This window comes from Cornus florida, unplaced genomic scaffold, assembly GCF_030987335.1.
Source record: "Cornus florida cultivar Cherokee Brave unplaced genomic scaffold, ASM3098733v1 CherokeeBrave_3.0.0_Hap2_Chr11, whole genome shotgun sequence".
In the NCBI taxonomy this organism is placed as follows: domain Eukaryota; kingdom Viridiplantae; phylum Streptophyta; class Magnoliopsida; order Cornales; family Cornaceae; genus Cornus; species Cornus florida.
The window spans coordinates 123581526-123607254 of NW_026775581.1; the positions used below are offsets into that span (position 1 = coordinate 123581526).

Sequence of the window (25729 nt, forward strand, 5' to 3'; positions counted from 1 at the left end):
GGTCGGTCCGTGACCCCTGGATGCCGAAGGCGCCCTTGGGGTATAGAACGAGAATGGCTTAGTGTGAGGTTACAAAGTTGAGCTTGGCTAATAATTAGGCATCCATAATTCTCTTCTTTTTTATTCATCTCTCGTTTAGCTAATAAATATTATTTATTCTTGTTTTGCCCTTTCTAAAATAAGCTAAATGTTCTTTTTATCATTTGACTTTTAAAGAAAAATAGTCTATCCTAAAAACACTTTTAGTAAAAAAAAAAAAACATCTATAATTAAAATATAGCCACGATTAATAAACATATAAGGAATAAAATTCTACCAAAGAAGAATTATAATATTCATTTTTGTTCCGTATTAGTAGTATTTTAAAGAAAATAAATAATTAATGCATTGACCTTTTTAAAATTATCGACTAATTGATGGGAAAATAGTTTTTATTTTTATTTTTCATTTTGTTATATTTTGTAGACAAAGTTACCGTTTGCTTTGAATAAATGTGTCATCAGTTAATTGGTTAAAATTTAAAAACAGTGTAGATTCTCATACTGTAGAGGATAATCTATAGCATCAATTTCCCAAATTTTGTGTCTAATGCAAACCAAATCAAAATTTCAGGAAGAAAAAAAAATCCAAAATCCAAATCAGATCTTCTTCTCAACTCACCGAACCAAAAGAATTTTGGTCAGAAGAAGTAAAAAATGAAATTTGGAAAAAGGTTTAAGTTAAAGAGCAATAAATTAGGGAAGCATTTATGATTCCTTACATCCAAGCACTTAAATGCACCAACCAAAGTAATGAGCATAGCAGGGAATTTCTCACCCCCTTCCAAAAAAACCCTAATTGCATTATCAACAACCAGCAGCAGAGAGAGAGAGAGAGAGATAAGTGTGTTTGTCAAGGAAGAAAACCCCCAAGGAAAGCAATGAGAGGTTGGACAGATTTAGGCGTGGTGGAGACTATCTATGAAGAAGAATATGAAGACTACTCCTCCTCCTCCACACCTTCTCTTTCTCCTCCTGCACCCCTCCAGTCCAGAGCAAAGAAATGGTATTATTCCCTTTTTTAATCTTTATTTATTTCTTTAATTTTATATATATATATATATATATATATATATATATATATATTGTATCTTTATGTTTCAAAAATCCCTTCTCTCTCTCTCACTTAATCTTTTATTTTGTTAATTTTTAAATTAGGTCACTGGCTACAGGACTTGAAACTGATGTCTTGATACACATTCAGGGCTCAAGTTTCTATCTGCACAGGGTATCTTCATCTTAATTACTATTTTCTTTTTTTTATTATTCCCATCTATTGTTGAAAAGATAAAAGCTTCATGTAGGTTACAAGACGTGACGTTATTTTTTATTTTGTTTTGGCTGGTTAATGGGTTATGAAAATTGAACAATAAATTGCAAACATATACTTTAAATTTCTATTTTCAAGATCCAATGTGTCCAAATTATTCATATTTATGTATATTTCATACTTCTTGCTCGAAATCACTTATTTTATGAATGCAATATAATCAAGAAAGATAAAAATTATATATATAGATATATTAAAATTTAAAAATTATTAGTTTACATTGTAAAGTTAGTTAAAACTTTAAGAATGATAATGAGATTCGAGAATAATATTTTAAAAAAAAATTAAAGGGGTAGTTGGTATGCTGCTTTCTAGCATGGGTTGGCAATTTTTACTCTTGAATTTTAGGTGTCACTTCCAAAGATTTCAGATTAAAATTATTTAAGAAAAATTTGAAATAAGCATTATTTTTTTTATTATTATTATTTTGTTTCCGAATCCCTTAGACTACTTCCAAAGAATTATGCTCGTCACTTGATGAAATTAATACTGCCTCCGTACGGTAAGTCACAACTCCCATAAAAAAAAGTATTAATTAAGGGAAATTTTTAAATACAGAGAACAAGCACAGTACATGTGTGAGTTTATTTTGGAACTCACAAAATATAAACTTTGTTATAAAAATGATAATAAAACAAAAAATATAAATAATTGTTATTGTACTTATTATTTTTTTTTGTCTAATTATTTTTTTTACTACTATTGTACTTGCCTTAGCTCTTATTAATGTTATGAAAAAAGTATGTGATAGGGGAGTGTTTTAATAATCTGAAATGTAATGAGAATTTTATTTTTATTTTTTGGGAAACAGAGAGCTGTACTTTTCGGCAATTAATGTAAATTCAGGAGCATTTATTATATTCATCTTCTTTTTCTTAGGATCCTCTGGCATCTTGGAGTGGCTATCTGAAACGTCAGCTGACAGAATTCTCCGAAATAACTCTATCTCCACCGTTAAACATAACGGCCGAAACATTTACTCTCGTAGCCGACTTCTGTTACGGGAATCAGCTCGTCATCACGCCGTTTAACGTGGCGGCTCTCAGGACAGCCGCAGAGCTTCTCGAAATGACGGAGGCTAACGGCGAAGAAGACGAGAATTTACGGCAGAAGACGGAAACCTACTTCCGTCGGGCAGTCGCTGTTAACCGTGAGTTCGCTTCCATAGTCTTCCGTTCGTGCCTGTCGCTGCTTCCGGAGGTAGAGACTACGGCGTCTCTTGTGAGCAGATGTATCGAAGAGTTAAGTTTGATGGAAGACACTGACGGCGTTATAAGTTGTATCGACGGCGTTAAGACGGTGCGGGTTGAAGATTTTCAAATAATCGCCGAGTCCATGCACCATCGGTTGACTGAGAGTCACGACCTCCTCTATGTCATGGTTGACCTCTATTTTAAGGTAACCTCAATTTAAAATCTTATACGTGGAAGGCTTAATCAGTTACACACGTATTTATGAAAAATTTCCAATCACAATCGTTGCGGAAAAGAAAATAAATAAATCTTTGTCGAATATTAATTTAGGTTCAACTCATTAACTCAAATATTATTATTATTATTATTTTTTTTATTTTTGCTATAACAAAACCTCACAAGTACATTTAAAACCGTGCATAATTTTTTTAATAAACCTTCTGTATGAACAAAACTTATTAAGTTACTCTATTTAGAGACCTTATTTATATGGAATTCTTACTAATTTAGAATGAATGTTGTAATCCAGTGATAATTTATTATTTTCTAATTAAAATAAATTTCTATTTGGACTCTTAAAAACGTATTGATTTTTTATTTTATTTTCAATTCTATTTCTCTTTTGGACTCTTTCCTTAAATAATAATTTCCTTGCCTTTTTTTTCCAATTCTATTCGTATTTGGACTCTTATAAACGTATTTTAATTTTATGATTTTGATTTATTTATTAAAAGTACAAGGGTGTCAAGAATTTAAAATCATTATTATTTATAAATAAATAATAAATAATAAAATAATATATCAATTAAAATACAAACATAATAAAATAAGGGGAGGCGATACTCGCACTCAACTTTTCAATATTTGCACTACAATCTTAAATGAAATGGCAATTCTAACTTTACCTTTAAGTAAATAATTATTACTTTTAAAATGACACAACCGACCTTTCATATTTTCTCTCCTTATCTCTAATATTTAATATTTTAAGTATTTTTTCACAACACAAATAAAATAAAATAAAAATTGAATAATTTTTATTTAAGGGAGCAAAAAAATTTAAATTTTGTTACGTTGAATAAATTGCCTCTTTTGACTGGATAAAAAAATAAAAAGTAACCATTTAAAAAAATTATCTCTTTTGATAGGAAGAAAAAAAATCCCAAAAAAATATATTTATTGAATAAATTATATTTGTTGTCAAGATTCCAAAAAAATAATAATAATAAAAAGCACAAAAGGAAATCAAAAATGTTTATCTCTATTGAATAAGCTATCGCTTTTGATAAGACCAAAATAAATAAATAAATAAATAAATTATTTCTTTTGACAGGACCCATAAAAAATTACTAAAAATTAAAGTTACCTCTTTTGACAAAATTGAAAAAAAAAAGTCAAATTTGTTGACTAAATATCTCTACAAAACAAAAAGTCATTATGGAATAAATTATCCATTTGGACTGCCAAAAATAAAATATTTAGTATAAAATAAATTTTTTTTTTTTTTGAGAGAAGATCCCCAAAAAAAAACAAAAAGAAAGAAAAAAAAAAATAGTAAAGAAAGTAAAGAAGGTAAAAAAAAATAAAAAAATTAAGTTGTATAAAGGGTAGTAGGATACTTATGATATTATAAATTAAGAAATTGTGCATTAATGAATTATGCATTAATGAATTCAAGGACTTTCTTGTCCTTTCCAAAAAAATGATAAATGTAGTGCAATTGCAAAAAAGTGAATTGCGAATATTGTCTCCATAAAATAAGTTGCCAATTAAAATAAATCTCTATTTGGACTCTTAGAAACGTAATATATATATATTTTTTATTTTCAATTCTATTTCTCTTTGCACTCTTTCCTTAAATAATGATTCCTTGCCTCTTTTTCCAATTCTATATCTATTTGGGCTCTTGTAGACGTCTTTTAATTCTATGATTTTGATTCAGTTTTCTCTTTGGGTTCTCGTTTATTTTTGAGGTACTGCTCTCCACCTCTTTCTCTCTATCAAACCATGATTACCTTTTGTTTTTATTTTTATTTTTATTAAGCCTAATTTATAGTAATCGCAAGACCAGGAATATTGGTCATGCACAAATAAAATTTGAATAAGCCTAATTTTATTGGTTATGATTACTTTTGTGTGTGTGTGAATAAGCCGAATTTGTAGTAATTGCATACATTAACAATATTGATGCACAAGTAAAATTTTATTATGCTCTTACCATAGCTTTTATGATGGAATCCCCTTTCTCTGTATAATTTTGCATGGTTTAACATTGTAGGGCTTAATTCCTTTTGGGGCTTTTCTGGTCAAGGTTAGGACAAACCTTCAAAGTTAGGGCTTTTATGTTTATATGCTTTTGCTTTAATTTTGTTACAATTTTGCTATTCTATATACATTCACATACATATTTCATATTATTAATATTTGTTATCAGTTTAAAAGCAATTCTATTTTTTTTTTTTTAATTGTCTTTTCCCATATATTAAAAGTATATTACTTTTTCAATTTAGAAGCAATTGTGTTTTATTTTTTAATTGTCCTTTCCCATATGTTAAAAGTAAATTACTTTTGCTTTATTTTGTGTGTGCTATTGTATATATGTGGATCAAATTTAGGAGCTGCTTTAAAATTTAGGAGCTACTTTAAATTTTAATTCCGTGTGAAATTTTCATGCTCAAGGTAGAAATTTTTCAAATAAGTGACGGTTGACAATGAATCATTCGAAGAATAAATGAGATACACAAAAAGAATAAAGCATTAAGAACTTTCAAAATGAGAGCAATAGATAGTTTAGGGATTCTTAGATTTTGAAAGAGTAATAAATAGTTTAGGAGTTTTTGGAATTATAGTTTCGGATTCTTTTGCAATTTTAGTTTTTGCTTTCTTATGGTTTATATATATTTTATTTTTTATAATAGTATATAATTTTTATTAACTAAATGGCAAAAATATGGTTAAGGCTTTTGTGGTAGTTTTTAAAAGTAATTAGATTTTTTTTTTTTTAATGATTTTTCATGGTGGTGATGAGTCGTTCTTTTGGTGTCCAAGTCCCATAAGCGTAAACTCAAAAAATTATTGTGTTTTTTTTATTATTTTGTAATTTCTTTTTTCTTTGACTAGTATATATATAAAGAGAAAAGTGGGTGCATGTATAAAATAACAATAATTGGGTTTTTTTCAAGTGCATAAGATGGGCTACATGAATAACTATGTTTTCATTCCGCTCTATTTAAGATCATAATATTAATCAATCCACGTGTTGTCATATTTTCGTTAACTTTGGTCTTTCTTTTTCTCGAGTATTATTTTCAATGTAAATTATGTCATCTTCTTACACATGTCCAAACTATTTTAACCAATTAACTCTCATTTTATCTTCAAATTGTCTTACTACAATCATCTCGTGAATGTGATCATTTCTAATATTATATCTTTTAGTTTTACTACTCACTTTATACATATTTTGATCCTTAACTGCCACGTGTTGTCATAATTTTAAGATCATAATATTAATCAATCCACGTGTTGTCATATTTTCGTTAACTTTGGTCTTTCTTTTTCTCGAGTATTATTTTCAATGTAAATTATGTCATCTTCTTACACATGTCCAAACTATTTTAACCAATTAACTCTCATTTTATCTTCAAATTGTCTTACTACAATCATCTCGTGAATGTGATCATTTCTAATATTATATCTTTTAGTTTTACTACTCACTTTATACATATTTTGATCCTTAACTGCCAATAATTTGTGTCATAAAATTTGACCAGTCTAATAACTATTTGATAGAACTTCTTTTTTAATTTGATGAACATACGTCTATCGCACAATATATTAGATTCACACCTCCATTTGGTTATATGATTAGTGTCCTCTCTAATTTATCTTTCATTATGAATAATTGAGTCTAAACATATAAGTCGAGACATATATATGTAAGGAGTTTTTAATCTTTGAAGTAACCAAATTAACGATATTAAGTAGGAGCCGAGTCTGCCGAGATTGACATGAACTCCCTAAAAAAATAATGATAGACAATTAGATAAAGAGAGAGAAGAGAGAGATCATTTGATCATCACATGCATCTTAGAACAACTCTTTCCAATTTCCAATTTCTTATATATGCTTTTCATGTTTATAATATATATATATATATATATATATATATATATACAGGACAATAGTGGGAAGATAACAGATGAACAAAAAATCCGAGTGTGCAATTACATAGACTGCACCGTGCTCTCACCTCAACTCCTCGTGCATGCAGTGCAAAACCCTAGATTGCCATTAAGATTCATAGTCCAAGCCATGTTCGTGGAGCAGCTCAACACTCGCCGTTCCATCTTCTCTGCCACTACTACTACTACTACTACTACCAACCACCAACCTCGCAACAAACACATCACCAGAGATGACGCCATCACCCTCGGTGCCATCCTCCAACGCGACGCAGCTCTGCGCCAGGCAGCTCAACTCAAGGTGGCCATGGACACCACCGCCTCACGCATCCAAACCTTGGAGAGAGAGCTCAATAGCATGAAGAAGGTCTTACGTGAGTCTGAAATTAAAAACCATCAGAGACATAAATTGGAATCTGGTAGTGGTAGGTCTGCAAGTTTTCGCTTTAGCTCAGAGAATAAGATAGAGAGAGGAGATAGAGGATCTGCTTCTTCAGCCAGTTTTCGGAGTATTCCAAGGAGAGAGAAAGCCGGAGTGTCTTTTTCGTCTGAAGGGTCTTGTGATGGGACTCCGAGGGTTGAGAAAAATTTTGGTCGAAAGTTGATGAACGGGTTAAAGAGGGCATTTGGGGGATCATCAGCTTTAGCATCAAAACAGAAAGCTGAGAACTGCAAAGGGAATGGAGATGGGGTGAGAGGTGGAGATGAAGATGCCATTGAAGATATTTTAGTGATAAAAAAATTGTACCCTTTCATGGGCGATCCCGATCTCGATCTCTAGGGTAAAACTTCCAGCCTTTGTTAACTTTCTTCACGTAGTTTCCTACTTTTATTTATTTATTTAATTTTTAACTTATTTTCTTAGTCTGAGTAATTAATGAACAAGCTAGAAGTCAATGTTCAAACTTTTATTGAGAAAGAAAAAGAGAATTTATTAGCAAATTGTACAAGTAGTGTTAATGGAAAACAAACTTGTACATGCAAACTGGAAGGATTTGTTTGGTTTCTGCTTTGTTGATCTTTGGTTCAGAGAGGGTAATAATGGTCCATCAAAGATATGAAATTGAAAGGAAGAATGTATTTTGGAGCCAAAATCATAATAGTTGAAATATAAAACAAATGGTGAACCAGCGAATAACTTCTTTCATCTTATTATTCATGATTATAGTTTTGAGTGTATTGTGGTCAAAATCAATATTCACTAGTATACAAAAAAAGCCCTATGAGATATCCAAATGCTACATTAATTTCGTTCATGTGGTTATAACTACAAAGAAGCAAGATGGACTTACTTTCCAGAATACCGAATGGGGAAGAAAACACCATCCTTCCTTCTGCTTTCCTTCCAAGTTCCCAGGATTTCGTGTGCAGAAGGCAAGTCGAATTCTTGAGTGTCACTGTTGGTGGGATTGTCATGCTCCTCCTCACCAACATCGTCAAATCTTCCATCTTCAACATGATTTGAGAGTCTGTCATCACAACAATCAGCAGATCCATCAGATGCCAAGTCATCAGCCAAATCCTCAAGGTTGGTAAATAGGCTAGACTTCCCATTTCCATCGCAAACATAATTTGAGAACCTAGACGTCATCTCTGAATCAGAATCATCCTCTCTGCCATTACTAGTCTGACCATCATAGAATGTATCAGATGTCTCACCATCGGCATAAAGGTTATTGCAAGGACTAAGAATATTTGCAGATACACTCTGCGCATTTGCACGCCCATCACAATGTAATCTACCATCATCAACATTCAAACTTGATTCATCCACGGATGAATCGCCTGAAGTTACTGAACTTGAAATCCCTTTTAAATTGTCAGAACTACAGAGAGAGAGCAATGATTTTAACAAGTTCGAGACAGTGGCTTCCTTCGATAAATCACTGCTACAGAGAGCCTCTAACAGTTTCTTTAAACTATCACTGCCGATCCTGTCTCCATTTTTCTCAAAGATGTCTCTCCATTGCTTTTCACTGACTTGAAATGGAGCATGGGCCATTGCGCCGACCATGGAGATTACTCTTTCATAATCATGTCGCACTGCTGCTTGACATAGCAGTTCGGTGAAGAACAGTGGAGGAGGTATTTCACCAGCTTCCAACATTGTGTCAAATGCATGCTCCAGCAAATGCCACTGCATAAATAAAATTAAAAATAATAATAAAATTAGAACAGTCAAAAGAGTTAGTTTCAATTACTACCTCATAAGGAAAGAGTTCTAACTACTAAAATAGTTGCAAAGCTAGAAAGGGGCACAATTGATAGCATAAAAATATGAAGTTGCATTCAGATTAGTTAATGGAGATAATGCAGTACCAATTTTATCTAGGAAATAATTTGCCCAATTAGCATTGCTCCTGTACTTTGGAGAAACAAACATTTTTCATTTTCTTTGCCTTTTGGTTGCACCAAATGACAACGAAAATGTTGGAATCCGTCTGGAATTTCTCAAGAGTGGAGTCAGATTAATAATAGCCAGAGAAAAAATACATTCTTATTACTTTGTTCTTGGGAATATCAGCAGAAAACTATTATATCGGATTCAATCTTTGGAATTACATGGATCAAACAATGCTGCTTCCACAAAAGAGGACAGTGTATTACCTTCCCTGCTCTGGATGCTTCCACAAGCAGAGTTGCGTTTTTACTTTGATCAAGCTGATGCCCAGAAAGAGCCATCTCCTTGTAAACATACTCGAAGTATTCCCATTGGTGAGCAATAGTACATGCCTCAAGCATTGTGTTGTAAGTGTAAGCATCTGGACTAAGGGAAGAACCACAGCCATTCAAGCAAGTATTAGAAACAGATATATATCTCTTCAGCACTTCAAATAACTCTTTAGCTTTTGAAAACATATCATTCCGGCCATAAATTTTCAGCATGGCATTTATGATTCCAACGTTAGGGGCGAATTGGTCTTTAATGTGTTCAAAAATAGATATGCAGTCAGAAACATGTCCACCATCCCTGGATGACATAATCATGCCAGTGAAGGTAACCTCCAAAGGTTTAGTAAGAGGAAGTTTTTTCAGCTTCTCAACCTGCAGGTGCATTTTGCAGAAAAGAATGAACTTTCATTATATACCACAAATAATAAAACTTACCAGATTAAAAGGACTACAGAATCAACATTAAGGACTGAGCTCTTACTTCATAGATTCAACTATTATGACAAAAATAAAAATAAAAATAAAAAAATCTAAAAGATTTCCTTTTGACTACAGCAATTTATGTTCTGCTGCCAACTGGTGCAGCATAAATAAAAAAACATATAGGTTTCCCCAAAATATTCACACTTTTTTTTTTCTTTCAAAAAACCTTTTCAACAAGGAAGTATTCCTGGACCAAACTAATTGCCCAGATCAAAGCAGCATCAGCTACATAAGTGAAGAGGGTATCGAGTTTGTAATATTAGGACCATAGTGTCTATATGAGATCTATGAATGTATATGCATATCAATTATATGTGCATCCATTCAAAGTGTATGCATACTTCCTCAAATGCCGTACCACCAATTAACAGTTAATAAAGGTGCTTCTACTTTTTGGTGCCATGTGTTTTATATATAAAAACTATACTTCTGTTTTTCTTTAAGCAAGAATTAGAAAAAGAATTTCTCAATGAACGCGAAGCAGTGGGTTGAAAGGGAGCACAAAGTTCTGGAGTAGAAGCATTCCTTATTAAAAGGACTTAAATGTACGAACAAAAGACTACCACACTCTCATTGCACAGATAAAGAAAAGGCCTACCCAATTGCTCAACCTAACTACGCAGAGTGCTGTGAGGGAGAGACTGGATACAAACTAACATTTGGCATTACTTTGCACAATGCCATTTGACTTTTATAATTGTGCTGAATTTCACAACTTCCACAGCAATTCGCAAACGAAAGTTCAGCCTCTGAGCCTTCTATTTTTGGGTCACACACACACCCATTAGTCTCACAAGGAATTCAAACCCTTAACCTTTGAAGAGGACATACCACTTCCGCAAAGCCCTTGGAACTTTGTCACGCTTTAAAAGCAGAAAGTAATAATTTTTCTCTAAAAAAAGCATGAGCTCAAAACATAATTTCAGACATTCCACATGCAGTACAACAAAGATGACCTCCAATAACAACACCTTGTCTTTTCCACCCCCAACAATCACAAGTTTCAAAAAGAGAGGTTTTTTTTCCAATCCTGCCTTCTTTTAAACAGGTTTTAACTGTGGTTACCAAGTATCTTACTTTCTCAAGAATTTTAAAGAACAATTGTCCATCTAAAATAAAACGTAAAAAAAAATGACATCCATGTGTTTAAGCATTTTGACTATGAATAAACAAGCTCAAAAGCCAACTGCAGGCAGCAAACTAGAAGGGTCCAACACGGCATCTGGCATCTAAATTAACGGTGCCTACATTAAGAATTTAACTCACAGCAACGCTTTATTCTTAAATATAATAAAAAAATTCAACCAGAACTCCAATGCTGTGATAATTCAAATTCCAGCAGAATTAAAAAATTCAGTCGTATCAATCAAAAGAAACATCCCTTTCACAATCTTATATAACGCAAAGATGGTATCGACATTTTAGCCACCAATGTATACTCATAATATATGGTACAAATACCCCATCTCCAAGAAATTTAAAACCTATGATAGTGGACCACAGACATAGACAAACTTACCTCTTCCATAGCTTCCTGCCACCTCCCGTTGTTGCAAAGGCAGCATGCTAGCTCATAATATACAGAGGCTGTCCCAACCACCCCTCTTTGTTCCATATCCCTGACTGCTCGAACAGCCTCATTTACTTTACCTTCCTCCCAAAAGGCTTTGACAAGAACTAGAAAGTTCAAGATAAAAAATATATGTAAGCCGTCAATAATCAATTCCCTTGGCAATAAAGGAAAGAACAACACTACCTTTGTAGGTGCGGGCTTTAGGAGCTTCCCCACTTCTTCTCATTTTCCCAAAGAACTCGTGGACAAGGTCATACTTTCCAGATTGCAGCATCACCTTTCAATAAGCACCACCTGTAAGACTTGAATTCACATATAATTTGAGGATAAATAATAAATTGCAGGTAGGAATATGCTGTTCCACTTAGTGTGTCACCAATACGAGGAAAATAATATAAAAAAACCGATGCCAGCATATGATGGATTCAATCAATTATCAATATGAAATGGTATTAGATGCTAAAAATCGTTAGAGGGATCAATTTATAGGATCCTGAGACTGCTACAAGAATAAAGGTATTAAAAATGCATCCTCTTACAATTTAAATAACGTGAATTTGACTCAAGGAATTCATAATAAAATTCAGAAATTCTATGTTTATTTTTCTTTTAATGAAGAATATTTATGAACAAGATGAACTGCATATTTGAAATGATAATCCCACCCTCCAACATAAAAACAACGTCCACTGTAGTGACTCTCCCAATAGGAAAAAAAATACTTCCCTATAAATAAAAAGCACAAGATTCAAATCTGAAAACAAATATGCCTAAAATGTGTTGTGCACTTCCCAATTTCCATATTTTTAGTATCTAGACAAAAATAAAAAAAATAAAAAAATAGACAGCACAAGAATAAAATCCACAAACATATAACTTTTTTTTTTTTTTTCCCTAGTTGGTACTCACACACTCTTGTCTCTTCTCAAACTTGAACCCAAGTGACTGATACGCTAGACCACTGGCCCGTTGGTCACAAACATATAACTATAACTTATTAGCATCCACAACAAATTAAGTTGCATTATTTCCATTGTCTCAAAACCATGCATGAAACATGAAAATGCCAATAGACTTCCGGATCCACCAATTGTACCTCCATTGCAAGTCCATGAGTTGCTCCATTGGGTCTCAGACCACTCTTTCTCAACTGCTCAAAAACCCAAGACACCCCCTTCCACTGATGGGATGGAACACAAGCATTCAAAATCTGACCACCAATTCAAAAAATTATCAAGTGATGCCAATATGCAGGTTACTATATGTAAAGGAAACGTACGTGGGATCTAGAACATTAACCCTCTCTTACAGCATTAAATACAACCACGTCAGGAAGAAGGACAGGGTCCCAATTCTTGTGGCGCATATTTTTTAATTTTCTGGAAGGTTTCTGCTTCATGCATTCAATGATGTTCATGAGTTCTTTCAGAAGACCAGCTTGACCAAGTGTAACAGCGATGCTGTGGTATGCAGCCATATCAGGATATATTTGGCAATCTCCCTAAACAAGTCAAAGTTAAGTTCCGTCCAGCAATATTATCAAATTTAAAGAGGAACCTAGGCACATTAATTAAAAGAAAAAAAATTATCATTACACGCATCAAGTCAAATATTTGAATAGCTTCAAGAGGCCTCCTTGCTTTCCCAAGAACTGCCAAGAGTTTTGTGTATACAAACCTACAAAAAGGTAAATAAGTCTCCTCATGGAAACAAAGTTGCTAATTTTAAATGATTGTCAAACACTAGAACTACATGTAGGAAAACTAGCTTGCAGAAATCATTTAATTGGAAAGGCAACGTGACAGTAGTCGGGACATAATCATTCATGTACCGTTCCTATTGTAAAAACTCATATATACTTACTATTCAAGTCAAATGTGTCAAAACAATTGAGGCAAACTAAGTGTGATTTCATTGTATGTCATGTGAGATGATTTTGTAATTCCAGTTTATCACTTTTTGAAGTTTGTAAAACATCCAATGGTCTATTTTTGGCGGAAATTAAATACAAGAAATGAATATTTACCTGCTCTTATAATGTGTATGCTCTTTCAAGTTGTATACCCACTCAACGACAGAGATTGCATGCTTCCACTGTCCTTTATCACCAAGTCCTCCAACAATCTTAAGCAGCTGACCTTCAGTAAATTGTAGTCCACACTGTTTCATCATCTTAGAAAACTTCCAGTCCCTCACGTTAAGGTTCGTATCACTCAGCCTACACCATACAGCACCCATCAGCATGAAAGAACAAACAAATACATATATAAATACATAAATATATTGAATTATGCCATGTTAATGATAAAAAAAACAGAAATTGAATAGAGGTAAATGACGAACTTATCAACAAGAAACCGAATCTCTTCTCCCTCATCGCGGCGTCGTTTCAGCGGAGCCTGACTTCGCCTTTCTTTCTCCAGCCAACCCTCTTCCAGTTCGATGTCGTCGTCCAAAAGCCACCGGAACTGATCACGCTCCTTCTCGAGAATTTCACTCAATTCTCTCAGATGCTCGGACTTCAGCTTATGGGCGGCGTGCTCTTTGCTCGCACTCGCAAGCTCTCTCAATCCGACTCTCTCCAACCTCTCCCAAGGCTTCCCAATCATCGGAACACCATTTTTGCCTTCAGTTGTGGAATCGAATGCTTTGGTGAAGTTTCTGTACTCGGTTTTTAGGGTTTGGAAATGAGCTTCTTCGGCGATGGATTGGGCCTGAGATTGGGCGAGTGGTTGGGAATGGGATTGGGATTGGGATTGGGATTGATGGCGTTTTGATTTGCGAAGTGATTTTTGGAGTTGTTTCTTGCGGAGGGTGTGGATGATTTTGGGGGTTGGGTATACGCCTTTTCGGAGGAGTTTTTGTTTCAGAATTTCGGTGTTCGGTTGTGTTGGAGGTGTGGGGAGACGAGGAGGTCCTGTTGAGGCTTCCATGGATGGAGTTTGTGCGACTCACCTCGCAACTGGCGCTTTGATTTGCGGAGGGAGGAGAAGATAATAAATGATTTTTTTTTATTTTTTTTTTTTTGTAATTTACTACGGTTTTTTTATCACACTTCTCTCTTTTCTTAAAAAAAAAAAAAATCAGAATAAAAGGACTGTTTATATAGTTCTCTCACATTTGCAAATATATATATATTTTTTAATTTTTTTTTTTTTTTTTTTTTTTCCAACAGCGATTCCCATAATTTATCCTGAAATTTTTTATCAAGGGCTTAAAAGGGATCCCAGCTCTCAATTTTTAATGTAAGGTCACCATTTCAATAGTGCATTTTAAATTGAGAATGTAATATTTTTCATATAAAATTTCATACAACAAATTTACACAGAAAAATATAAAAAAATCACCAACAATAGTTATTTTTCCCTAGAACTAGGGATGACAATGGGTGGGGGTGAGGAATGTGAATAGCTACCCTGTATAAAACCTTTATTAAAAATATCCTGTATAAAAAACTTTATTAAAAAGGCAGGTGAAATAATGAAACAAATTTTTAATCATAGTAATAGTTCTCTATATAATGCAGATAAAAACAAAATTCAACTTATTGAGACTTAATCTTATTGTATTAAGGGGACACATGGCATCTATCATTATCACTCTGCTTTTTTTTTTTTTTGTTGTTTATGCCATTTGGAGTTGCATCCAATTCAAGGTTTCACATTCTGCCTTCGTCTTGGAAGATCTTATTTTATGGTCCTCTCATCATATTCTTGAGTTGAAGTGCATTTTAATTTGAGGATGCAATATTTTTATGTAAAAATTCATACAGCACATTTATATGGAAAAATGTAAAAAAAAAAAAAAAAAAAAAAAAAAAAAAAAAAAAAAAAAAAAATCCATAACTGTTGTGTTTCCCTAAAACTAAAACTCAGTGTGTTGCAAATAATCCCATGTGCAAACATACCGAGACATGTAATTTCCTTTACAATTCCTATGTCAAGCAACTCATATTACATAGCCCTGCCAATCCTTCAACTAACCAGCAGTAGGTGGCGGCTATATTTTGATAGCATGCTCGAGCTTCACCCATGAAACCCTGTCTAATCAGGATTCCAAAGATCCATTAAGTAACTAGTTAATTTAATAATGTTAAAAGGAATCATTCTTAAATCTTAATTATTTCTACTCATTTCGCAATCATTATGGCCATAGTTGGAAAAATAATGAACTAGAGATTCGGAAAGCATTTCTCTATAATCTAGTCTCTCGCAGCAAACTGCAAAGGTGGGATGAATGCAGAATTAGAACCCCTTCGTTCACAAATGTGTACATAGATGCCTTCTGTTAACAGGAAATATTAATTTAATGTACAACACAGCAACAAAAAGAACAAAGACATGGGTAAGACAATCAACTACGCAGTTAAGACCGCTCACCAAAAACCCAACACTCCATTTTCTCATAAATTTTGGGCAAATACAAATCCAAAATACAATAAAGGAACATTTTTTTCTCAGCTTGCTGATTTGGAATGCTTAACAAGCCAATCAATGACTGAATCAATGTTGGTTGAGTTCTTGCACGAGATCATAAAGCAGCACACCTCTCTATCAGCAATAGATTTGAGGCCCCTGCATTAAGTAATGTAAATCTCTTACCGAATTGAAATAGCTGCAACCAAAATCTAAAAATTAAACCAATCGAGGAAATGAAACTGTCCACTTACATCTGATCAGTCAAGGACTGCTGAGTCAGGGCTCCTGGCTTGTCAATCTTGTTGCCCAAAACTAGCAAAGGAATACCGCTCAATGATGATTTACTCAGCAAATCATGAAGTTCACTTTTTGAGATGCTGATGTTATCATAATCTGCTGCGTCAACAACATAACTGCAAGAACAATCAAACTCAAAAGACTAAGAAATCATGAGAAAAATATTTTCAATGAACCACGGCTGAACTTGACTAGTTCTACCTTTGATGAAAGGGACTGACAAATGTATTTTTGATGGAAAATAGACAATAATCTTAATTAAAAGGTAAAGATTGAATGCATCACACAAGAAGAGCTATCCAGAAAATCAAATTTTAGTAGACACATCTGATTGATGAACCTCTCTATCCTGGGAGGACCAACAATCAGTTAGGTCTTCCAGTCTAACAATTTTCAATCTATCATGAAGTGAATTAATACAATCAAATTCTCTTCTGTTGTTGCTTATAGATGAATGAACCTCATCTACAAGTGCATCTTCCGTGGAAGAAGATCCTCAAAGGAGTAACCTGCTACTGTTCATATCAAACAGTTGCAGAAGTTCGTTTAAGAACAAAGAAACAAATTTCTTATCAAAATGAAGTGTAATCTGTGTCAAGAACAAAGGACAAATAGGAGGCGGCTTCCTTTCTGAGCAAGACCACCAACTTTCAAGGCTGTTGGCATCAAAGTTGATCATCTTGAACTGGGATTTCATCCCCTTCAAGCAAATGTACATGGATATTGAATCTTGCAATCTTTATACCCACATATAGTAGTATACTAGCTCTGGGCACCGCCTGTTTGTTCTTCAACATCCAAATTACTGGGATTACAATACTAGCTCTGGGCTCTGCCAGCTTGTTCTACAAAATCCAAATTATTGGGACTACAAGCAACAATCCTTCTCTCCCATGCTTGGTACGGGCATGGAATACCAAACGTGATTAACCTATACAGAATTGGATTTCTAATATACTTCGAGAAATTGGGCTTAGACTGTCTACTTCACCAGTACTCTTTTCTGACTAGTGCACAACATATGATAGTGAATCCGGTATTCCATGCTCGTACCAAGCATATTGAGCGGGACTATAATTTTGTTCCTGAAAAGGTTCCTAATGGTGCCCTCCTTGTTACATGTTATGTCCCCTCTGCCTCTCAAATTGTTGATATCTTCACCAAAGCCTTATCTAAGGAGCCTCTCATGCCCTGCTGCCCAAGGTTGGAGTCCTGCCACCGCCACCCTCCAGCTTGAGGGGGAGTGATAAGGATGATCACCAACGGTTACATTGTCAGCCAACATTATCTTGAGCTTATTATTCTTGCAGAGAATATCTCTTGATTAGTCAAATTCAATATGAGAAATACAAGGCTAATCACTTTGTTGTGATATCTTTTCACCCATTTCCTTTTATTTCCTATACCTAGGGTTTCTTCAAGAATAATGCTAAGCTCAAGATAATGTTGGCTAACCGTTCGTGATTATCCTTATCAGTATCTACTCAAGCCTGAATCTAAAACATTTCAATTCCAGCAACAGCAATTTCCATATTTTAAATTTTATGGGTATATTCATTTAGTAAAATAAAATAAAAAAATTCAAGAATCTTATTAAAACTTTGACAAAAGTATTGTTGTAACTTCTAAAAACTAAATTATGGAACCATCTATAATTATATAACTTTTCAACCAAAAAATAATAAAATTATTATCAGCTTAAATTTCCAAACGAGGAAATGATACCCATTGGTAACATGGTAGTGATGTTTAGGCATCTTTTTATGAAGTTCTGAAACAATAAAAATGATAGGTTAGAGATTTATATATGTGCATATATATATATAATCTCAGTTGAATTTGTCTAAGCAAAAAATTTTAGCAAGTCAATGGGTGAGATTTCAAAGCGGAAAAATAGAGGGGTGTGCACAAATAGCATAACAGCGGGGGCTTTCTCACAAAATTCTCCAAGGATGGATGTCTAGGAACAAAATAACACCTTGAAAACCAGTAATATAATTAATTGTATGTGACCAACAGATGACAAACAATTCAAAATGAAGCTTAAAGTTACTATGGAGAACTAGGGCAAGGTTGTTTAAAGGACAAAAAACCTTTATTAAGTAAAAAGGAATGCATCTTCTATGGCAAACTTCCAGAATAAAGGCAATAGACAATTCTCCAAAAAGAGTATGAAAATCCATTCTAAATTCAATCTAACATGTTAATTTTTATGATAATCTTACAAATTGTAACTAAATGGCTACTATAGAAATTTACAATATTGTGACTGCTTTCCAATTTGAATACTTCTTTACAAATGCAATTTACATTTGTCTATAAAACTAACATGATATCCAATTAATATTTAACGTAACTTGTCAAGTATACAAACTAATTTCTTCAATAGAACTAACAGGAAGGGTTAGAAGTGAACATGGAATGCAATATTTGAGTAGTTGATAATATGAAACATGTAATGCTCATATGGTTTATAAAAGTTGTATATTTTTCCTTGGAACAGCTAAAAGAATTAATTACAGTTAGACCAAACAACAGGTCAAATGAGATAAATGGTTAGTTTCATACACAATAGCAGAAACTGCACGGCAATATCTCTCCCACATACTACGGAATCGGGGTTGACCTCCAAGATCCCATAACTTTATTGTGACATTCCCTTTAGTTACCTTCCTCATATTAAATCCTACCTGAAGAACAAATGATATGCCATGTATCAATATTAATTACCCCTAGGAAACTGTAAGGTGGTGAACATTGTGAAATGAGGAAAGAAATAAAGAAAAGGAAGAAGAAAATTAATCTGCAAAATCAAAAGCTGATATGAACTCCTTTTGAAAAGAAGAGAACTGACCGTGGGGATCATGTCTTCGCTATATCCACCAGTCTAAGAACAAGACGAACAAGCCAATTTCCCATGCATCATAATTAGTCCCAAATGGTTGGAAAAAAATAATAATAATAAAAATAAAAATAAAAACAAAAAGGGGGAACAATGGAGAATGATCAACATTTATTACTTACTGCAACAACATTTACAAGTGACGATTTTCCAGCATTTTGAAGCCCTATCAGAGAAAGCTCCATTTCCTGCTTGAAAAAAAGGCTGGAACCACATAAACAATAACGTGAGCCGATCCATCTTAAGCAACCAATCCATAAGAGCAGGACAGCAAATGAGTCAGCAAAATATAAAATATTCTCCAATATTTGGGCATTAAAAGTTCCAATCAGGTTATCAGAAACAATTGGAAATTTTGTCAGGCAAATGCTCTCCGATTAAGTGCTGTACGTGTTAAATTTACGATGTTGAAAATAACAAAGGACAATATATCATAATATTCATCAAAATTCCTCAATTGAAGTCATTTCACAGAAGACTCGTGAGGGTATGATGAATTCCTAAATTTCATGTCTGAAAACTGTGGAGGGCACTTAGAAGTGTCCACTATTCGGGTTTGTTTTAATTGTCATGGACCCATGGTCAAGCACTGCAATTTACATGAATCAAAAACCCCATGGAATGGGGAGTTCTAAAATTAGGCAAGAAGAAAAAAAAAAAAAAAAAAAAATTGCTGTATTTTGATTAATTTAATTCCACAAATACGTTTCAGATTGCTGGTCCATAAACAATCTTTAGAAGCCACTAATAGTCTTAGGGTTCAATTACATAAATGCAAAGTGAAAAATAATCAATTGGTGCTCACTAAACCGAATAGAGATCCCAATGGTTAAAATACATGTACAAAAAACACACACACATATTGTATTCAAAGATATGAGAGAGAGAGAGGGAGGAGCTAACCTTCGAAGCCAATTGAGAAAAGCTTCCCACGGACCCATTGATGATGAGAGGAGTCGAAAGATCGAGCTTTTAACCTTACTCTCTCTCTCTACCTCTCTGTGCCGAAGCTTGAAGTGAAAACTTTATCCTTTTTAGACCTAGTTTCCTCGCTGTCCTGGTGATCTATTTTGCGTTCAAAAATGGATCGTTTTAACGTTAGTAACAAGCGAATTTGAGATATCACTCGTAAATTGTACTTAGTAAATAGATTACAGAGGGTGACCGTTAAGATTAGCCCAATAACGTTGGTGACCGAGTGCGTGGGCCAATCAAAGATAACACAATAGGTCTATCAAAACATTTTTCATATATATGTATATATATACTAATAAAAGATAAGTATTATAATAATAATTTTTCAAAACTTAAAAGTTAATTTATAATAGTTTTTTTATTTTTTATTTTTATGAATACAGTAATTAATTAGCAACTTGTTTTAAATAGTTAATATTTAATATTTATAAAGTCATTATAAATATATATTTATAAGAGTTCAGTTTTTTTTATTAATAAATTTTATAAACAATAATAAAGTATACTTAATAATAAAATAATTGTGATCAAAAACTAAAATAAACAATATTTCTTAATACAGTATTTATATGTAAAAAATTATATGTGATCTAATACTAAACAAAACAATAATCAAATATAAATAATATAACTTCTATATGTAAAAAATTAATTATGATTCAAAACTAAATTAAATAATAATCAAGCATGAGCAAAATAAATTTTATATGCGTGGACAAAATAAAATACATTTCTACATATAATGTTATATTTAATTGCTAACTTGTCTTAACTTTGAAGAATTCAGAGTATAATAGGATTTATTTTAATTATTAACTTATTTTATTATTTAGTATATTATTTTATTTAAAAATAATAATTGTTTGTTAATATAATGGTTTAGTTTACACTAAGGTAAAGATTAATTTTCAATTAAATAATTACCTGTTTTATTTTAATTGATAACTTTTTATTATTTGTTAATTTATTTTACTAAATTATTATCTATTTTATTTTAAGGGATAATTTTTTAAAAAATAAAGTTTTGTAGGTAAAAAGTCAAAAAGATGGAGTTAAATTTCAGTTTTCTAAATAAATAGAATTTAATGAAAGGATGACGAAGATAGAGTGCAATAAGAAATAGAGTTGGCTTTCTAAAGTTTATTTGAAGACATTGTTGGAAGAGATAACAATAAACAAATACAGCGGAATAACTCTTCTCCCTATATGCAAGCAAATATATCTCTACTTTTATATGTGATGAAAATAATAGAGAAATAATCAATCACACCAGGCCACAAGAACACAAGCAATTTTTTCCGTGGAAAACTTCCCCAGTCTGAGGGAGAAAAACCACAGGACCTAGTCTAGTTGAAATCTCCACTACCAACCAAATAATGGGTCACAAAGTCTTCTCTAATCGCAATTAGAGGCTATAATACATCTCATCAAGATATCACCAATCCTGGCAAAAAACAAAGAGAATTGGAGAGAAAAATACTAAAAACTTGGTTACTGTTCACGGGCACAAATCACTGTTCCCGAGTCCAAAATTCGATCTACACCGTTCAGATTTTAACTCATTGAGTCGTGAACCTCTCCTCCAAATTTTAGCTCGATCGGACCACGGACAAAGCGGTATCAGAGGTTTGATGAAATCTGGGCAGTATATGGAAAAACTTCGTTTTTCCTCTCTCTCACTTGTGAAAACTACGGTTTATGTTTTTTTTATTCTCTTTTCTGACTTCCTTAGGGTTCTACACCTTAAAGGGCTGGGTTTTGGGCTTTGATAAAACCCACTTGGGCTTTCCTCCATATAGAAGGAAATAAACCTAACAAATCTCCCCCTTTCTGACTATGTGGAGGGAATCGCCATCCTGGCGATCGAACAACAAACTTCAAACTTCTCTCTTGATAAGGTCTTTGTCAACATATCAGAACCATTATCATTAGTGTGAACCTTCTCAAGTTCAAGTAACTTATTGTTCAACGCATCTCTGATCCAATGGTATTGTACATCAATATGTTTAGATCTTGCATGAAAAATGGAATTATTAGCAAGATGAATAGCACTATGGCCATCACAAAACAACACATACCTCTGCTGCTTGAAACCAAGTTATCTCGAGAACTTCTTTACCCATAGCAACTCTTTAGTCGCTTCTGTTGCTGCAATAAACTCTACCTCTGTTGTAGAAAGAGCAATACACTTTTGAAGTCTCGATTACCAACCTACAGCCTCACCTGCAAAAGTGATCAAATAACCCGAAGTAGACTTACGAGTATCCACATCCTCTGCCATATCTGCATCTGTGTAGCCAACTAACAATGGTTGTCCGTTTCCCAAACCAAGTCTCAAACGGGAAGTGCCTCGAAAATACCTCATGATCCACTTCACTGCATTCCAATGCTCTCTTCCCGGATTTGACAAAAATCGGCTAACTACACCAACTGCATGGGCTATATCTGGTCTTGTGCAAATCATTGCATACATCAAACTTCCTACTGCTGAGGCGTAAGGAACTCTTTCCATGTCTTCATTTTCCTTATCTGTAGAAGAACATTGTTTTGTACTCAGTCTGAAGTGGGTAGCAAGAGGAGAGCTAAACACTTTAGTGTTGTCCATATTGAACCTCTGAAGCACTTTTTCAATGTACTCCTCCTGTGGCAAATATAACTTCTTGGCACTCCTATTCCGACTGATTCTTATGCCAAGAATTTTTTTTGCTGGCCCCAAATCTTTCATAGAAAATTACTACTCAATTGCTTCTTCAACTGGTTAATCCTCGAAGCATTCCTGCCAACAATCAACATGTCATCCACATAAAACAGTAAAATAATAAAATCATCATCAGAGAATTTTTGAACAAATACACAGTGATCAGAAGTTGTCTTCTTGTAGCCTTGCTCCCCCATAACAGCCTAAAATCTCTTATACCACTGTCTCGGTGCTTATTTCAAACCATATAGGCTTTTCTTCAGCTTGCACACATAATCCTCTTTCCCTTTCACTTTGAAACCCTCTGGCTGCTTCGTATAAATCTCCTCCTCCAAATCACCATTAAGGAAGGCAGTTTTCACATCCATCTGCTCAACTTCCAAGTCAAGACTAGCTGCTAGGCCGAGTGTTATATGGATTGATGACATTTTTACGACCGGAGAGAAGATCTTATCAAAGTCAATACCTTTTCTCTGACCGAACCCTTTGATAACCAATCTAGCTTTGTACCGTGGCCGTAAAGAGAACCCATTTGGCTTCTTCCTGTAAATCCATTTGTTTTCCAAAACTCTTTTTCCTTTAGGTAGCTTTACTAACTCAAATGTGTGGTTATCATGCAATGACTGCATCTCATCTTGCATGGCCTCAACCCACTATGTCTTATGTTCATCTTCTATGGCTTCTGCAAAGCACTGGGGCTCTCCTCCGTCAGTCAATAACACATACTGCTCTGCTGAATACCAAGTGAAAGGACGTCGGTCTCTGGGAGACTTCCTGGATGGAATCTCTGGTGGAATTTCTAGCGTTGTCAACTGCTCATCAGTCTCAACATCTCCCTAAACCTGTAGGGGAACATCCACATCACCTGTACACTGGTAGTCATCCTGAACATCATTCTTAACCTGAGATGGCAGATTCTTCAGAGGATTTGGATCTCCATCTGTCAAGATATCACCTTGCTGAGACATAGATTTTCCTGTTTTCTCAATATCCTGAATCGTCTGATCTTCTACAAACACAACATCTCTACTTCTTACAATTTTCTTCTCAACTGGATTATAAAGCTTGTACCCAAACTCATCTTGGCCATAGCCAAGGAAATACACTGTTGCGTTTTCACATCAAGTTTGGACCTTTTATCTTTTGGAATATGCATAAATGCTTTGTACCAAAAAACACGCAAATGATTATAGGAGACATCCTTACCTGTCCAAACTCGGTCTAGCACATCAAACTGTAGAGGAACACAGGGTGTAAGATTCAACACATGAACAACTATGCTCAATGCCTCCCCTTAAAAAGATTTTCGTGACTGGGCTTCTGAAAACAAAAATCTCACTCTCTCAACCAGTGTCCTGTTTATCCTTTCTGTTACGCCATTCAACTGAGGAGTTTTAGGAGTTGTTTTTTGTTGCCGGATACCCTGCTGTCTACAATACTCATCAAAAGGACCAGAATATTCTCCGCCGTTATCAATACGAATGCATCTTAGTTTTTTCCTAGTCTGTCTCTCAACTAGGGCTTGAAATTGCTTAAACACTACTAACACTTGGTCTTTTGAATTCAAAGTATATACCTACAACTTCCTTGAATGATCATCTATGAAGGTCACAAAGTATCTGGAGCTACCAAGTGTTCTCGTCTTCATAGGGCCACACACATTTGAATGTACCAAATCCAGTATCTCCGACTTTTTCGAATGAGGGGAATTCTTGAAGGAGACTCTGCTCTGCTTCCCTGACAAACAATAAGTACACCTTTTCAGAAGTGTACTTTTCAGTCCACATAGTAGAATTTTCTTCCCTAGTAGAGTTAATCCTTTCTCACTTATGTGAGCCAGTCTCTTGTGCCACAACTCTGTTGTATTATTATCCTCCATCGCATTAACAATGTCGTTGGAAATCTTTGTTTGCAGAACGTACAGTGCAGAGTGTTTCATGCCTCGAGCCACAACCATAGCACCCCTAGTGAGCTTCCACTGGCCATCACTGAAAGTGCTGCAATCAGCGGTGGAGTAAGGATTGCAAAATAGGGAAGGCTAAAAACAATTAAACCCATAATTGCTTAGTGTATCATCCATGCTCTAAATATATAATTATCATGCATCAGTTATTCAATTAAACCCAATAATTTACAACCTTTTAACACATTTACACTTCCAAACTCTAACGTATTTTCACAGTCAAGAATCCATTGAAGTTTGCTTCATACAAGTATTAAAACAAACAACTATAAGAATACAAGACATACATGTTCCTTATCAATAAATTCATATTAAAAAGTAAGACATATATGTTCCGCCCCTGACTAATTATTAATCCATTATATAGTAAATTACTCAATTTAACAATAAATTATCAAGTCATCAACAAAGCTCTTTTTGTTTTTCTTTTTTTCTTTTTTTTTTCAAAAATAAAATTCAATATTTCATTGGATTAACAATAATAATCCATGATATCCATCCACCTATGCCTTAGTGCCTTACACACGAAGAGTTTAGGTCTTGTTCCATAGACTAACAATGTGTTTGATTTACTGGGTTGAGCCATATTATATTTTATTATGGTTTATTTTATGATTGGACATGTCTATGGTTCGTGGGCTTACTCATATTTAAGGCTTAACCTTTGTAAATTTTATTACTCTTTTTATTTATACAAATACTATGGATTGGGCTGGGCTGGGCTGATAGGAAAAGGAAGAGTAGTACATAGATTTATATGAACAATAGTACTAAATTTTTCTTTTCAATTGGACGTGGGCTATAGCCCAGGTTAGCCCATTACTAGTTTCTCCCTTGGCTGCAGTACCCGTCATCATCAAGTTTACCTGCAGAAATCAAGTTTACCTGCAGAAATCAAATTCAAATGAATGTCAGGAATATGCTTCACATCTCTGAGAACTAATCCCGTGCCATTATTCGTCTTTAAATACACATCCCCAATTCCAATGGCTTTAACCAAGC

General features: G+C 33.8%; 3 protein-coding genes across 3 annotated transcripts; 1 reads left to right on the plus strand and 2 right to left on the minus strand.

Moving 5' to 3' along the window:
- The first annotated feature begins 795 nt into the window (after window positions 1–795).
- LOC132283409 (BTB/POZ domain-containing protein At3g49900) lies at window positions 796–7695 on the plus strand. Its single transcript, XM_059785353.1, has 4 exons — window positions 796–1044; window positions 1197–1266; window positions 2248–2766; window positions 6741–7695. The coding sequence occupies exons 1-4, from the start codon at window positions 920–922 to the stop codon at window positions 7524–7526; spliced, it is 1500 nt and encodes a 499-aa protein (XP_059641336.1). The 5' UTR covers window positions 796–919; the 3' UTR covers window positions 7527–7695.
- Window positions 6986–14496, minus strand: LOC132283408 (pentatricopeptide repeat-containing protein At5g67570, chloroplastic). Its single transcript, XM_059785352.1, has 10 exons — window positions 13818–14496; window positions 13501–13692; window positions 13070–13151; window positions 12784–12975; window positions 12571–12684; window positions 11658–11751; window positions 11421–11578; window positions 9353–9790; window positions 8038–8882; window positions 6986–7125 (listed from the first exon to the last, which is right to left on the minus strand). Exons 1-10 carry the CDS (start codon window positions 14405–14407, stop codon window positions 7116–7118), a joined length of 2715 nt encoding a protein of 904 aa, XP_059641335.1. The 5' UTR covers window positions 14408–14496; the 3' UTR covers window positions 6986–7115.
- Window positions 14497–15732: 1236 nt separating this feature from the next.
- Window positions 15733–20200, minus strand: LOC132283411 (ADP-ribosylation factor-like protein 8b). Its single transcript, XM_059785354.1, has 6 exons — window positions 19995–20200; window positions 19214–19295; window positions 19044–19076; window positions 18758–18879; window positions 16144–16305; window positions 15733–16048 (listed from the first exon to the last, which is right to left on the minus strand). The coding sequence occupies exons 1-6, from the start codon at window positions 20030–20032 to the stop codon at window positions 15931–15933; spliced, it is 555 nt and encodes a 184-aa protein (XP_059641337.1). The 5' UTR covers window positions 20033–20200; the 3' UTR covers window positions 15733–15930.
- Window positions 20201–25729: the final 5529 nt, after the last annotated feature.